General features: G+C 38.2%; 2 protein-coding genes across 3 annotated transcripts in view; both read right to left on the bottom strand.

The window, feature by feature from the left end:
• Positions 1 to 15,335, bottom strand: part of LOC144634664 (uncharacterized) — a 70,891-nt gene that overhangs the window by 30,190 nt on the left and 25,366 nt on the right. The gene's annotated exons all lie outside the window — the stretch shown is intronic.
• The window catches only part of LOC144634672 (putative skeletal organic matrix protein 5), a 134,485-nt gene continuing 131,124 nt past the window's right edge, over positions 11,975 to 15,335 (bottom strand). Inside the window, exons 1-4 of one of the 2 annotated variants that reach the window (XM_078493698.1) lie at positions 14,357 to 14,424; positions 13,887 to 13,947; positions 13,581 to 13,716; positions 11,975 to 12,585 (exon numbers count right to left, since the gene is read on the bottom strand). In XM_078493698.1, the coding sequence (XP_078349824.1) occupies positions 12,064 to 12,585; positions 13,581 to 13,685 (627 nt within the window). In that variant the 5' untranslated portion in view covers positions 13,686 to 13,716; positions 13,887 to 13,947; positions 14,357 to 14,424 and the 3' untranslated portion in view covers positions 11,975 to 12,063. Of the gene's footprint in view, positions 12,586 to 13,580; positions 13,717 to 13,886; positions 13,948 to 14,356; positions 14,425 to 15,335 lie in introns of those variants that run through there. The other variant, XM_078493697.1, reaches the window with a different exon arrangement.

Raw genomic sequence — 15,335 nt, 5'->3', positions numbered from 1 at the left:
GTTAACCACTTCTCTTGTGTACTTTCCGCCATTTTGGAAATCTGGTTTACTTCCGGTGATTTCCATTGTCTTTTAAAAACCAATCAACATCGGCCCTCCTGCGGAAGTTTCGAGAGTCGCTCGTTTCTTCAAGCCTGCGCAGAAGGGACGAAGACTCGAGGTACGAGAATGAAGTCACGATTATTCAACACTTGAACAGGACGTAATAATTTTCCAGTTAAGACATTTGTAAGCTTTTTGTGAAAATAAATCTTCGTTTTCAGTTCAGTTAAGCACTTGTGTTTTCGTCTTGCTTAAAAAGCAAGACGTCTTTGAGAAAAAATATTTCGACGGCGACTCGCGTTTATTTACACAATGCGACCAAATATTTATTTTGTTTTAAAAAATAGAAAACTTTACCTCGTATTTTGTATTTAAGTCATTCGAATTTTGACCAATTTTTTCTTTACAGTGCAAACAAAAACCTTCAAAAATAAAAGATGTACATGGATAAATGTAAATCAAGTTACGCGACTAAATCAAAATGCGTTTGTTTGGCCGCTTTGCAGTATTACACTGTCCCGGCCTTTGCCATACACTGAAATCGAATTTCATGCTTTTACGACTCTCAGAGATCTTAAGTTCTTCTTACAGCTAGAAAAATCATAAAATGGTTACATTGATATGGAAGTGATGATTCGCGAAATTTGTACATCATGATAAACAGTCTTCGCTCCTGTGTATGGTAGCTCGATAATAATTGCCTAGTTTCCAGCGTTCAAAAGGTCATCATTATATTGACGTGAGCATTTACACCCGTTTTTAGGAAAATCTGTCACTAAGTGCTTACAGTACAATAGAGTAACAGTCACTATTTCAAGTGCTTTTATTGCAAAATCTGTTTCAAGAGTCATCATCAAAATGGTGAAAAATCTGAAAGAAAACGATGTGAAGTTCTTCAACCCTTGTTGTAATGAACATGCTTTTTGTAAATCGTCACGCAATCTTGTCCAAATGTTTAATCGTTTCTGATTTTACGGACAATACGGAAGAAGTAACATCAACTCCTGTTCATACTTTAAATTTTGTGAAGCATATAACATTTATGACTGTTTCGTTTTCATCCATAATCATCCACGATGCCCCTAGCTTGCTATAAGCATTTTAAATTAAACTCCCGAACACAAACCTCTAACCAATTTTAACCGGCTTACGAAAACCGCGCAATCTGTATCACTATTCCATACGGCATTAGACTCATGTCATCCTTGGTGACCTATTTTTAATATAATTTCATCTGCTGCTGCCAGAATGAAAGAAATAAATGTTTTAAAACTAAAGTTCAATCTTATCTCTAAGTTTTGAGCTGACTCTTGTCTTGTCTATTATTTCTACAACACCTAAATCTTTCAAGACCTTTTCACTGCAAAATAAACCATCTAAATGCACGGGTCACACAATGCGGTTTTGCCAGAACCTGCACATAGGCAACTAGGCGCGTTAAAATCCTTCTTTTCTAAAGTAAAACAAAGCCTCATAAAAATAATTTGGGATCGATATAACATAAATAGGTTTACAGAGTGATTTTATGACTGTGAAAATTAATTGAGCATTTTTTTACAGATAATTACGCACAAGCTTTTTAGTGGCCGAGAACTGGGCCAAGGTGGCCGAGAACTGGGCCCACAAATGGAGCTTTTATTTTTATTATTGCTCGGGCAAATTAATTTTTGATCGGTCGATAGCTTTACACCAAAAAGCTGAATAATGTAGCTTGCTCTGGGAGAAATTTCAAGTTCCTGCGGTTCTTCTGAGGTAAGAAATACAAGTTTACGTCAAAAGTGGCCGAGAACTGGGCCCCATACTGTACTTTGCCCCGTAAGCTTTTTTTCTCTGTCCTTCCGCCGAAGCAAAAAAACACAACCTGATTACACATTAACCCAAAAGTCGACCAAGTGTGCCTGCAACGATTTCCTGTCAAAACTAAAATGAAAACCATTGCGGTATGCGTCACCCGTAGCGGTTTTGTAGCAACCCCAAGCTATCCCCGTCTTTTTGGCCGCGCCAGGAGACTACGCTCTAGGACGACCAAAGGGTAAACTATAAATCGGCCACGCCCGATTAAAAAGCCCTGGCGTTTATAAGATTATTTACGGTAAGTCGGTATTAAAGGCTAATTTTTCGATTTCAGATTTTCAAAATTAAAAAAGGTGGAAAATTAAAGCCATGGCGATTTGTGGCGTATTGGATCATTTATAGATGACTCAATACATACCCCATGGCCCCTGAATGTCAGGTCCTTCTTGAAAACACATAAACGAAGCCATGACGATCGCAATATGATCTGAGTCAGAGTGAAATTTGAGACATGAAATTTGAGATAAAATTCTCAAGTCGGTCTGTCACGCAATCAACTATTGTCGGTGTTCTTCGAAGAACGACAGCACCAAAAACCACTTGTGCCGCAGATTCTCACTGGATGGAAACGATGACTGCATAATTTCTTTGCAGTGGAAACATGTTTTTTATATGTGAACAAAACACGCGACCGAATTCTAAAACAAGTCGGTTTTCATGATCGGTGGATATTATATTTGATGCCTCGCCGCCAACTTGTTTTGATAACATCTGTTCTTAAATTACTATGGTGCTGGCAAATACGACAAAATGTAGCTTACACACCAAGAGGGCGATGCCAAAAACCCTTGAAGGAAATGACTTTTATGCAATGATGCTTGCTTGTGGGGATATCTTTCACATTGGTGCGGTACGACCAGCATGTCGGTATGACCTTTGTATTCGTTTGAATTTGTTTAATTTGCTTATTACCAGCCAACGACTTCCAGTAGTTAAAACTACTAACGATTTAAAAGTATTTTTATGCAAAAAGCTTCATAACGATGTTTTACTTCTTATAGCAATATTCTATTTAGTTTATATTTTACAAACTCTGAACTTATCACGATTTCCGTGTTGAGCTCATTTGCATATTGTCACGAAGTTAACACCATTTATTGATGCGAACCTGTAATTCCTCTTAAACTTAACAGAGATTTTATTTGATAAATAGAGACACCATTTCCTTGGCAATCTATTGATACTTTCAAATTCGATTGAAGAAACGCCGCATGTCTACAAACAACGACTTTTGAAACCCCACTTTTTTGATACGAATTGAATAAGGAGATTTGGAATTTTGCTTTCAGCCAAACGCAGCAAATGACACAAGTTTACTGAACGTTTTTCTATTGTTCGGGACTTGATTTGTCTTATGTAAAAGTTTCGTATCATTTCTTTTTATATTTAGCATGTAGCAGGGGATCAAACATGGTGAATATTTTTAGGTCAAATTTAAGTACTTTCCACTGTCTGACAGTTTGATTGACATTACTCCAAAACAATAAACAATTGAACCAAAATATTGCACATGGTTAATGTCTTAGTGAAGTTACACATGTGTGCTAAATGTGAGAGAAATCGGTGAGATGAGCTGTAGACTCACCTGCATGGCTCTCGTGCGGACTCACTCTTAATACGACTGCCGCATGCACTTTTCTTAGACGGAAATTGTTTCGTCTAAATTTCATGTCGCATCGACAAAATCATGTACTGTTCACACAAAGGAAGTTGTAACAGAGAAAAAGCACAATGGGCATAAATGAGAAAATGCAGGGCGGGGGGATATGTCGAACGTCTACCGACCCTGTGAGAAAGCAACAGGAAACGGACAAAGCACATGAAAAAAAGAAAATTATATTTGGAAGAGAATGTTTTGTTGGAATGTGTCTGAAAACAAATTCTCTAGAAAGAGTTTTGAAATGTGAGACCACTTTTCGTTATCGATTCTTTCATTGTATTAATAGTTAATAAAAAATTAACACAGCCAACTCTCTCAAAGCGCTCACCACTGTAAGGTGCACATCTCCCAAGGCGCCAATGCTTGGCTGGTTGTTCCTGCCCGACCACACCTCTCTAAGGCACACATTTAGAGTTGGTCCCGAGTGTGTATGCCTGAGGGAGACTTCACTGTACTAGTAAAACCAATTAATAATTTTACATTCATTTTGTCGATGTTCCATATACCGATAATAAGAATTTGACAAAATGTGCTGGACATTACGGTCTAATTCCAGTCTTTCCCATTTCATAACCTGCACAAATGCTTCTTTGAAACTTCGCAGGCTTGAGAGCCAAAAAACTGATCGAAACAGGGTTAAGAGGCTGTCTTTCTGAAAAACACCCGCTCAAATTCGCGTCAAAAAACAATTTTGCCTGAAACTCTGGCAACTGAAAGACTTTACCGAGGCTAGAACTAAAACAGATTTGTTTTGATTCAAAATGATTTTCTGGCCCCGTTAGGAGCATTAAATATTTTGCCCCTTCGGGCTCTCCGCAACGTCTGGAAAATTGGAAAAATAGGCATTTTTTAAGCCGCTGTGAAATATTTTATTCGCATCGAACAACGACAATATTTATATCAATTTGCTCATAAACATTTCTAGTTGTCTAAACAAGTAGCAACATCTCCCTCTTTTTATCTGGGAATGCGAAATCAAGGATATAATGACCACTACTGATTGGCATCGAACGAAGGTTGAAAAATGACGTCTGCGCACGAGCAACCAAGCATGAAGGCCGGTCAATAAAAACTTCGAAGCAGTCAATTATGACAGCACATGAGGAGAACTTCTCTCTGAGACAGGCAGGTAATGTCAACCTAAGTTCCTTTCTCTCTGGCCATCACACAAGAAATGTCATGAATGCAAACATTGCATGCACGCAACTCTGAAAAACCCTTGATACAGTGGATGCATGTATTCCAAACCTGTTTGCCAAGTCCTGGACCGATAGATTCAGTCTGAGGCGCATGATAGTCATGATAAGTTGTTGAAACTTGGAAACACACTTTCGTTCAGGTAGTGCAGGGCTAATTAGTTCAAACACCGCCATCAGAACACTCATTGCTGTTAAACCAGTATAAAATTTAACCCTTTCATCGTCAGCTTCGAACCAAGGTTGTGAAAGAACAGCGTTCTTTGATTCCTGCGATCGTTTAAAAGTTTCTAACTCCTCGATGTCCTCCATACAAAGATCAGTCTGAACACCGATTGAAGTGGTCGCTGGTGGTCGTGTTTTTTCCATTCCACATAAACTTTCATCAACATCAATGTTTTCCTTTTCACTTTCACATTCCTCCTCGATGATTTCCATTTCTAAGTTGCTACAGTCCGTTTCGTTGAACAATTCACGTACACATTCTCGTTTTATGCTCTGTCGTTCCTTGGCTCGTCTTTGACCTTCAAGAGCAGACTACGAGCTTGGCTTTAATACAGAGCTTGAAGAATGCCCCATGTTCTTCGTAGGCGCCCAGTCAGGATGGCTTTCGTTGTAAAGATCTGCCGGCTTTCCTAGAAAAAAAAAGGAAAAATAAATTTCACATACTCCAGCAGTATTCAAGGAAAAAAACCCTTGATAGTTCAAAGCTCTTACCTTCGTGAAAGTGACAAGAACATACGTGCGGATACTTACGTCGCCATTTTTAACTGCGTCTCTCCGGATGTTTGCGATCCACTGATCGCGCCTTTTTGCCAAATTTCTTCAGTTAAGACGCCCTGATGTTTAATAACTGAAAGAATTTTGAAAAATGATAGGTGACGGTTTCTATCTGAGCCGTTGGAACACCCAAAAACACAGCAAAATCTACTCATCGCAGCGAATCACTCACGGAACCTTTGTTAGTTTATGTTTGACCTGGCATGCAAGATGGCGGCGTAGTAACGGTTGCCACGGAATCACGTGACGCGTGCAAAACCTCTATATTTCAATTTCGGGACCTAGCTGATAACTCTACTCTACACAGCCGAAAAGTGTAGTCCTTTATCGGCTAAAATATGCAAAATCACATGTACGTTTTCAGTATTTCAAAAGTTATGACCATTTTTATCAGCCTGGTATCAGCACGTGTGCGAGTAATAACAACATTTTCGCTTATATCGTCGTTATTACTCGCACATGTATTGATACAAACGGTCATAACTTTTAAAATACTGAAAACGTACATGTGATTTTGCATATGTTAGCCAATAAAGGACTACCACAATGACGTGAAAATCATTGCGAAATGCACAAACAAAGGCAAACTACGAACGGTAAACTACAACTCAATTTTGTTAAGAAATAAATAAATACTCGCCTTTTGAAGAACTTTGAGGCCTTAAATTCCACTGCTATTTTGTCCTTTCAAATTTACAACGTTTGGTGAACAGCTATTTCGATTTTGGAGAGCAAAACTTTCATGTGTTCGTTAGACCAAAGCTGCAAAGTGATTTCGCGCCGTGAGCGGTCCGTACGCGGGGTCCGGATGGGAAAATCCGCACCGCTGGAGCGCGTGCAATTAGCCAATCAGGTTCAAGGATTGAGGATTCCGGACCGCTGAGATGCTTGAGAAAAAAAATAAATGAAATTATTTACTCGACTTAGGGACTGAGATATATTAATTGTACTGCGTCATTTGGATCATTAACTTTATTAACTTCAAAACAAATGCACAACTGAGTCTTCACAACTCATTTGGACGAAACTTATCCTCTGTAGTTCATTTAAATGAAAAAAGGGGATCAGAACGTTTAATTATCCCCACAAGAGCATCTTTTCATCTATTTCAGGTCTAGTTTAGGACATTGAACATATTTAGAGGCGTTGAAAGTCAAAAGCGATTGTCTTTTTCCAAGGCTTAGATTTAGCCACGCTTTTACATAGTTCTTATTAGAAAGATTAAGCTTCACGTTTGTTTGTCCCTGTTTGAACTGTAAAAAAGCAGCAAGTGTCCCAAGAATTGTGTTTTGAATTGTCTGGAGGTGAAAATTGCAAAGAACAGGAATCTACTGATTTCCCCTCAAACCTGGCACGTGCAATCTTTATCGGTTGCTCAGTAAACTGAATAGGTCACAATCCAATTTCCTAACGTAATTTCATGTTTTGCATTTTAAAAAATCCAAGTTTTATGCATACTTGCTGCACGTAACACTTAATAAAACATATCTATAAAGTTAGGGAAAGATAGTGAAAGTCAATTGTCAACATTTTGACACTTTTCTCTGTGACTCATTGTATAATGCTGTTATAAATGCGATCCTGTACCAACTTTTAGAACAAGCTTAAAGCTCATTTAAAAAGCTTAATATCGGCTAACCACAGTGAACCAACGGGTTTACCATAAAAATGACGTCATTGTGACATCAAAAATACAGTTATCGATCATTACTGGCATTCGAGTCAGCGAATCAACATCACGTGGGACACAATAATTTTACGGTTTTGTTTACCCTTATACCACGATGAACCATTATTATAAAAGATAAAATAATTATTTACCGTTTTTTTATAAACGGTTCTGTACAGGCCCGCAAATGATCCCGGCCCGCAAATGATCCCGGGACCGCAAATGATCCCAAACTGGACCGAAAAATGATCCCAGGACCGAAAATGATTCGTGTAAATAATACACCAAAATATTTGGAATGGCGTGGACTTTATGAATAGTCTATGGATGCATATCTATAAAAGACAAGCGCCTCAGGCAAAAACACAAAGCTTGAAAATACTGCACGAAATAAAATTAACGTGTGACTATTTAAGTTTTTCGTTAAGAAAACGCACCTAAAAATATACATGAATCGTCGATTTATCAAATTAATCACTTAGAAGTTTTTCCTGTACAATGCTGCCTAGGTAGACACGAGCTTCCTTTTCCTTTGAAGTGCACAAGATTTCTACGTGCAAATTTTGGAGATTATGACACATTTGTAGTTTATTAACTATTTGAAAACACATTTTCCTTCACAATTCGCTCTTTCAAATATTAAATGAAATACAGAAAACGATTGAGTTATTACCACTGCGTCTCTGGGTAGGTTTATTTGCATACCGCACACGTGCAAATGTCTTACTGTCAACAGGGGTAATGGGCTCCTGCTGTCAATCATCTCCGCCTCTGCACTGAAAGATACGCGAAAATGTAGACAAAATCCTGAGTCAGAATTTATTTCAGTGACCTGATAAAGACATTCAAAGAAAAAATAAACCACAGATTTCGAAAGAGAGTAGCTCGAGAACAAGAGGCGGAGATGATTGAAATCAGCAACAAAACTCAACTTTCTTCAGACGTTTCGTCTCGACATTTAGGGAGTTTAAGAAACCACGACGGCGACGCCGAGGACAACGTCGATTAAAAGATGAATTTATATTTTACCTTCGAATCTCGCAATACTCTAAAGTCATTTAGTTTGTTTCTCACTGTCAAGACTATCTCAGAACTGAATCTTGAACACAGCAGTATTCGAAATAGAAATTTAAAAAGTTAGCTGACGTGGTTCACGTTTTTCAGTACTCTCCAGGCAACGCAGAATTTGGTCATTTCACGTTGTAATTTTGCAGAGGACGGCAAAGAAATGTATCAAGAATTAAAACGCACGTGCAGAGGCATTGTTCTCCGTTTAGCGACGTTCCCGTTGCCGTTGTGGTTTTCTTAAACTCCCTAATATTGTCGCTATGAACGCAGCGTGACTGCCTTTGAATGAATGGCTATCAGCTAAAAGGATTTCGCCGCCAATAAATCATCCCTTGATTGGAAAGAGTTCATATTTCTGTTAGTTGGATTGTTAAACTTTGTCGCATTTTAGGTTATTAATCGGTACATATTTAGCAGCTGTGTCGATATTTTTAAAGTTGTGGTTTTGAATTTAAATCGTTCAAATACAGTACATTCTCTTGCGTTAATTGTTTTTGTTATTGTTGTATTAATAAATGAATTTTAAAAATCCCCTGTCCAAATTCTTTAGTCCAGGCATATCCATCATTTACGGTCAGGCGACCGTTTCCGGACTGGGAATCATTTGCGGTTCAATTTGGGGATCATTTCAGGTCCTGGGATCATTTGCGGTCCAATTTGGGGATCATTTGCTGTCCCGGGATCATTTGCGGGCCGGGATCATTTGCGGGCCTGTGCAGTTCACCATGGTAAACCATCTATACCTCGCCAAACAAGGTGTAAGATGGGGGTATGTTAGGTAATTTAATTTCATGCGTTGAGTCAAATGTTGCCGTCAAAATATCGAAATCTGCAATCGAGACGTCATTATGACCTCATTCTCAATGGTTTATTCTCAACGGTTTATTAATTTTATTTATTTTGGTGAACCATTGCTCCTAGTCAGAATTTCACACTAAAACTGTACAAATCCCGTTTCTTTTCGACAAAAAGTCAAATGAGAGATAAGAACAAAGAATAACAATTACATTAGGACAAAGACCACCTTCAAAAGTGTGTTCACTAACTAACATGAATCCGAATTTCTAATTATTAAAAACAATGCATTTCCCTGTAAAATAGGGCCGTTCCTGTACAAAAACGAACATCGAGATCATGGGCAGGTATGTTTTCGATTCCTCCAGCCTCTTTCTTTCGCTTTAAGTCATGTTGCGTGCTTTTAACTTCGGGCCTTTTTAAAAACTTGCAACTTTCTCTTCAGTTGGTTTTTGACGACATGCCTGAGCTGAACTTAAATTTGCTTAAGATTGCAGGTTCTGTTCACTACCATTTGCGTCCATCCTTGAAGCGTGACGAATTTAACGCGTAGTTTTACTTTTAAAACCTCAACGGTTTTGTCTGGTTACTTGTCACTTTTGACCAATGAAACGTTTGCGGTTAGGTCGCGAAATTGACAACGTTTTGGCGCCAGAGATGACAGGCATCAACCAATCACAACGCGCGCAATAGCTCGGTTATTGTATATACACCGGGGTTTTATTCGTCTGCACGCGGCAGGCTAGAAAAATAATGGTGATTGTCTTTTTTTTTCTCTCTCTGATTTTGAGCGTAAGCAGAACTTATAATCAAATCACGTGGTAAATACGAGTTTATGATAATTCATCTCCAAACACTCTCAAACCATCGGTTCAGCTGAAATTCAAGACCCTACCCTCACCCCACCACATCCCACAACCTTAAGTACAAAAAATGTCACGCTTGTCTCGGAAGTATGCAAATATTACTTCGGGCACTGCAAAGTGGCTTATTGAAAACGCTTTGCCGGCTATAACCTGAAATATGGTTTAATCAAGTAACACAAGTAGCGCACGTTAATGATGACGAGACATATTTTGATAAAAACCTAGCAGTGGTTGCTTCAAATTCACCAGTCACAAGACGGATTCGACAAGAGCATGCGAACTGAACGGGAAGCCATTAAAGAATTGACAGGAAAGAAACGTATTGCAACAGTCAGGACATCAAAACCAGGAAAAGGTAAACATTTTATGTTGATTTATGCCTTTGTATTGTTAGTATTGCGATTAAATTGATTTAAAAAACAAATACAGTGGTTATACGTTTGGTCACGCATTCGAAGGCTGGCGTGATTTTGTGCCGTTTTTGTACGATTTTGAATAATTTTTTGACAAGTGCCTAATAATTGGCCCAAACCAAACTTTACATATTTTGAAAGTATCATCCTTCTACAGTTGAAACAATTTTCTTCTCAAGGAATTCCGAGATATTGCACATGGTAAAAAAGGCCGATTCTTTTGACCGACCGACTTTCATGGTGCGTGAGAATAGTCTTGTTTTGTTTACCGTTAGATAATTAGATTAAACCAAAACTTTTGAAATTATGCTTCTTTGGATAAGGAAGAGTCATACAATAAACCGGTTGTATTAATTTTTTTCTGCGCTTGATCGTTTTGACATGCGAATCGAATGAAAATGGTCAAATTTCAACCCAGTTTGGACTCTCTGAATCGCGTCTAGGCGTGAAATCGAAAATTTCGTTTTTCTCAGAAAAATAGAAAATATCTGAAGAAAAAAACAACATAATGTTTTTAGTTTTACTAAGGGCTACCTATATGCAAAAGATGAGCGAACTCTCTGTTTTTTAGCATTGCCGCAAAAAATCATTTTTGTTTGATTTTTCTGGAAACTTCCTCCTAAAAGTAAAACTACGCGCTATATTCGCCACGCTTCATGGATGAACGCAAATGGTAGTACTTTTTTCTTCTGAGGTTTTTTGGCTTTTCCATGAGTATTGTTAGCAGAAACAAATCAACGTAGTATCAAATTCGTTACAGAGGGGCACCGAAAGTGATGGGGTGACCACGTGAGATTCTTTTTACTCTCCGGCTATTAGTGAGCCTCCATTATCCTTCTTAAATGTCCCTTTTATATATTGTAGAGGCAACTCAAGAACTGGCGCAAACATGTATAAATGTTTGCTTGACTTTTTTTCATTTTGCAATTCGAGCGGTGCCTGACGCAAGGCTTTAATAGGTCAAACAATTTTACGTGATCTGCTAAAGATTGCATTTTAAAAAGCCTAATGATTCAAGACTGATTAAATCATAGCCTGAACAAAGGAGGATGTTCTGCACAAAACGCCTGATTATGTTATTCGTTCACTTTAAAGTTGTAATATTTTTGGTTAAGATCAAGATCAATCTACATTTGTTTATCCAAGTAATATAGGATGGCGTCGGCGTCGTCGATATAGCACAATAATAAAGCTAGTAAGATAAGATGATTCCCAGCATAGTTAATAGAGGGAAATGCAACCATCAAAGCTTGGCAGCCACCAAAGGAGCAAACAAAGAGGCCAAGATTTATGTTGGAAGGTCCACAACCCTGCACAACTTTTGTTTTGCGCTCATACACTGTGCATGAATAACGTAATCTCAATGTTTCTATTCGGTTAGTTGCATGAACACACGTAACCACCTACTGTATTTTGTCAGGTTTTGTGCACGGTCAGCCCCCAAAATACCGAAAAAACATACAACAAAGAACTTTGCCGGGCTTCCTGACTATTACCATCAATAAACTATGTTCCCAGTAATACATCAAATGAGACGAAATAATAGATTCATAAACCCCTCTTTTTTTTTTGCATAACAGCAACAATATAAACCCATTTTCATTTCAACTTTTAAAACATGTTACGCCTTTTGAACGATAACAATAAACAACTTTTTATGCTTCATGCTAAAGTGTAGCTCTGCCCCTTAAAAGTTTAGCCTGAACAGTTCCAGTTCATTTCACTGAACTAAGATGTATCCCATGGCCTTGATGTGTTTGTCTCCGTTGTCTCCACCGTTCGTAGCCTCGTTGCCACAGGAGTTGGAATTATCCTGAAGCCCTCCTGTACCAAACCCGATCCTGGAGTCACCGGTACCGCAATCATTTTGTTCATTAGACATATATCCAATTCTTACTTTAGAATAAGCGGCGTTGTCAGACTGAACATTAAAACCTTCTTTGTTGCAGTTGCGCTGCAGGGAGGCCTGAAATCCGATCAAGGTCTTCCATGTGTCACGACCCAGTGAGGTTGGGCGGTATTTACCATCTGAGATCAGAGCGTGCAGCGAGACGGCCTCTTTGTTCAGAACAAGGAACCTTGTGTTTTCTCCAGGGATCTTCATTCCGAGGCAAATCTTGGTAAAGGGTGTGTTCCAGTAGGTTGGTAACTTGGTCTCATCGTGATCCAAGCCTGTCTCTCCTTCAGGGACGCCGTATGTGTTCTTGTCGGTCCAGTAAGACGAATCGAAGAGAAACGTTTTCTGCAAGATAAAATAACGACAATCTTATCAAGAAACTGATTTTTTGGCAGAAGCTTTCCTCGTTCCAATCTATTTTACAATCAAGGCTGTAACAGCCATGAAAAAGTTGCTTTACTAAGTTGGTAAGATAAGTGAACTAATATTTCATGGAAAAATTTGCCCAATTCTGTGTCACACAATTGGACGTAGGCTATGTTCTTTAACTGTTTGTGTGACATAGGCCTTTTTTCTTTGACTGTGACCTTAAATATTCCTGATAAAGTTGGAATATCCATTTTCCGATAAAAATTTAGCTAACTGATACAAGGAAAATTTTGGGCATCAAAACTTCGCTTTCGAAGAAATCGACAAAAATGCAAACCATTTCAACCGTATAAAGGTTTCGCCATCCTTTTTTTTATTTTCGCTTTCTTGGATTTTAGAAAAAAAATTAACAATATAAAAGATTAACGACGTTTCGATGACTCTTTGTCATTATTGCCAAGTTAAGGTATCACGGAAGGAAAATTGGCGTTTTCGTTCCAAGTGAAATTGTGTGCAAACCATCAATGGTAACCCAATAAAATATATATTTTCTGAATACCATTGATGGTTTGCACACAATTTCACTTTGAACGAAAACACCAATTTTCCTTCCGTGATACGTTATATTATTAACATTGGCAACGTTTAATTTTCTTATCGCTGATTTTTATTGTTAAATGTTTCAAAACATTTTGTTATTCGATACCTGGATTTCCCTGTAATCAGTTGTTCACCGTTTAAACTCCTCATCGTGCAAGTCATTTGATTTGACACGAGTTTGTTTCCAACAGAATGTTTTAAAATACCGTGGCCTATACCTTTAAATGACGCTTGCTTCACTTGCTCTTAGCAAGATCATTGTATTTTTTAAAGTACTTTCCAGAACAGAATATTTCTCTTTAAATATTGGTCTTTGCAAACAAGTCTAAGTACAAAACAGATTTATTTGAACAAAATGTCGTTTGAAATACCTTACTGCCGTCAATCTTCATGACCAGCGTCCATCCTCCATCGCCACAGTCCCCCAGACCAGCGCCATCCATGTTACAGTAAACAGGAAACTTCCCAGTGTCCATCTGGAGCACGTATGCCTTGTTCTCGCTCGGCCTGGAAAATCAATTCAAATCATGTAATGCACGCTTCAGGAAATTTTTACAGTGTTTATTTTGATATATACAGAGTTTCTAGTCAAAGGAAGCAAAATCGGATATTTTATCAGTCAAGTTCTTCCGTTATACTTTTAATGACTTTTGCACTATTTTCTTATAACAACTCACTTCTTTTGGTCATAAATCTCTTTGCACGAGCTTGGTCCGGAAGGCCCACAGGAACCCGAAGCTAAACAGTAAATACAAAAATAAAATTCGTAAGTAGTTTATAACAAAGAAGAGGAACTTTTTGGCGTATGATATCACTGGTCTAAAGCCAAAAATTCTCTTTAAAAATTAACTACGAGTCCGAGTTTTATATGAGCGATAATCAACGAGGTGCATCCAAGTTGACTATCGCTCATAAATAAACGAGGGCCAGTGGATTACAGTCCAAAACCCACAATCGCATTTTTAAAGAAAAAATCAAGAATTATTTTGCCTTTCTAAAGACACGCGTTCTATCAGCGAATAGAAAACCACGAGAGAACTATTCAGATTAGTAATTTTCGTTAGAACACACTGAGCGTCTACGAAAAAAGAAAAAGAATCAACCTGACGAAGGAAAAAAATTGAAACAGAAAAAACATGTTTTGTACCTTGACCTGAACAGTCAATATTTCCAACCAGGGTTTTAAGATCTGCTAACTTCTGATCTGCTTTTTTGCAAAATCTCCCTTGGCCAGCATTCGCGTAGACGGTAAAATAAACCAGAAAAATGAAGCCAGTGAATTTCAACGCTGCCATTTTAAAACCTTGCAGTAAAGTGTAGGGCTCTTCAGCATGCACGAATAAGCTAGCATTTGAAGAGTTTTTGTTAATAAACACTTTTATCGATGTTAAGCATCTAAATCACATTCTCCTTACATAGCTCATAGTTTTTATTTATGATTGCTAGGAGAATTCGTTACCTAATCAGCTCCCATTGAATGAGTGGTTCAGCGATATGGTGCAACTGCAAATGACCAATGGCAAGTGAGCAGTAAAGCAGTGAAATAGTAGAATGTTCAAAATTTAGAGGAGAGCGGAATATCCATAGAGACACATGTTAACAATCAGTAGGCATTTTGTTTGAAAACCCAATTTTTGATAAAAATTACCATTAAAATGTAAAAAGAAAACACTTTAAATGGCCTTCATCAACTTGGTAGCTACACTAAATAACTGCCGTGGACTATGTACAATGAATTTTAAAAAATGGCGAATCTCACTGGCATATTGAAAGCTCTCACGTCGGGGCTAGCTTACCACGATATAGATACTGAAACAACAAGCGCGATTCCATTAGCAAGGTTTACATGAAGAGCAGATTACCATCGATACGATGGGTCTGATCAGTAACAGGAAACGCGACAATCGTTCAAAATAACGCGCACGAACGCAATGGCCTTTTCGACAGGGCTTTAGATGCAGCCCAGACCGTTATGATAAGCCACGGTGCCTTTTTTGTAGAAGCATTTATTCGTGCTTTCTTTTAAAAGAAAGATAAACAATGACTTTATTTTCGTACATGAGGTGCGATGTTGTGTCTACTATCTAGGCATAAACGTTGCTTTTATTGTTACTAACCACACCTTC

The sequence above is a fragment of the Oculina patagonica genome, chromosome 13 (genome assembly GCF_052425735.1).
Source record: "Oculina patagonica isolate OP01 chromosome 13, crgOcupat, whole genome shotgun sequence".
NCBI lineage: Eukaryota > Metazoa > Cnidaria > Anthozoa > Scleractinia > Oculinidae > Oculina > Oculina patagonica.
Note: the sequence above shows the minus strand (reverse complement) of the source record. Positions and strands in the feature narration are given on the sequence as shown.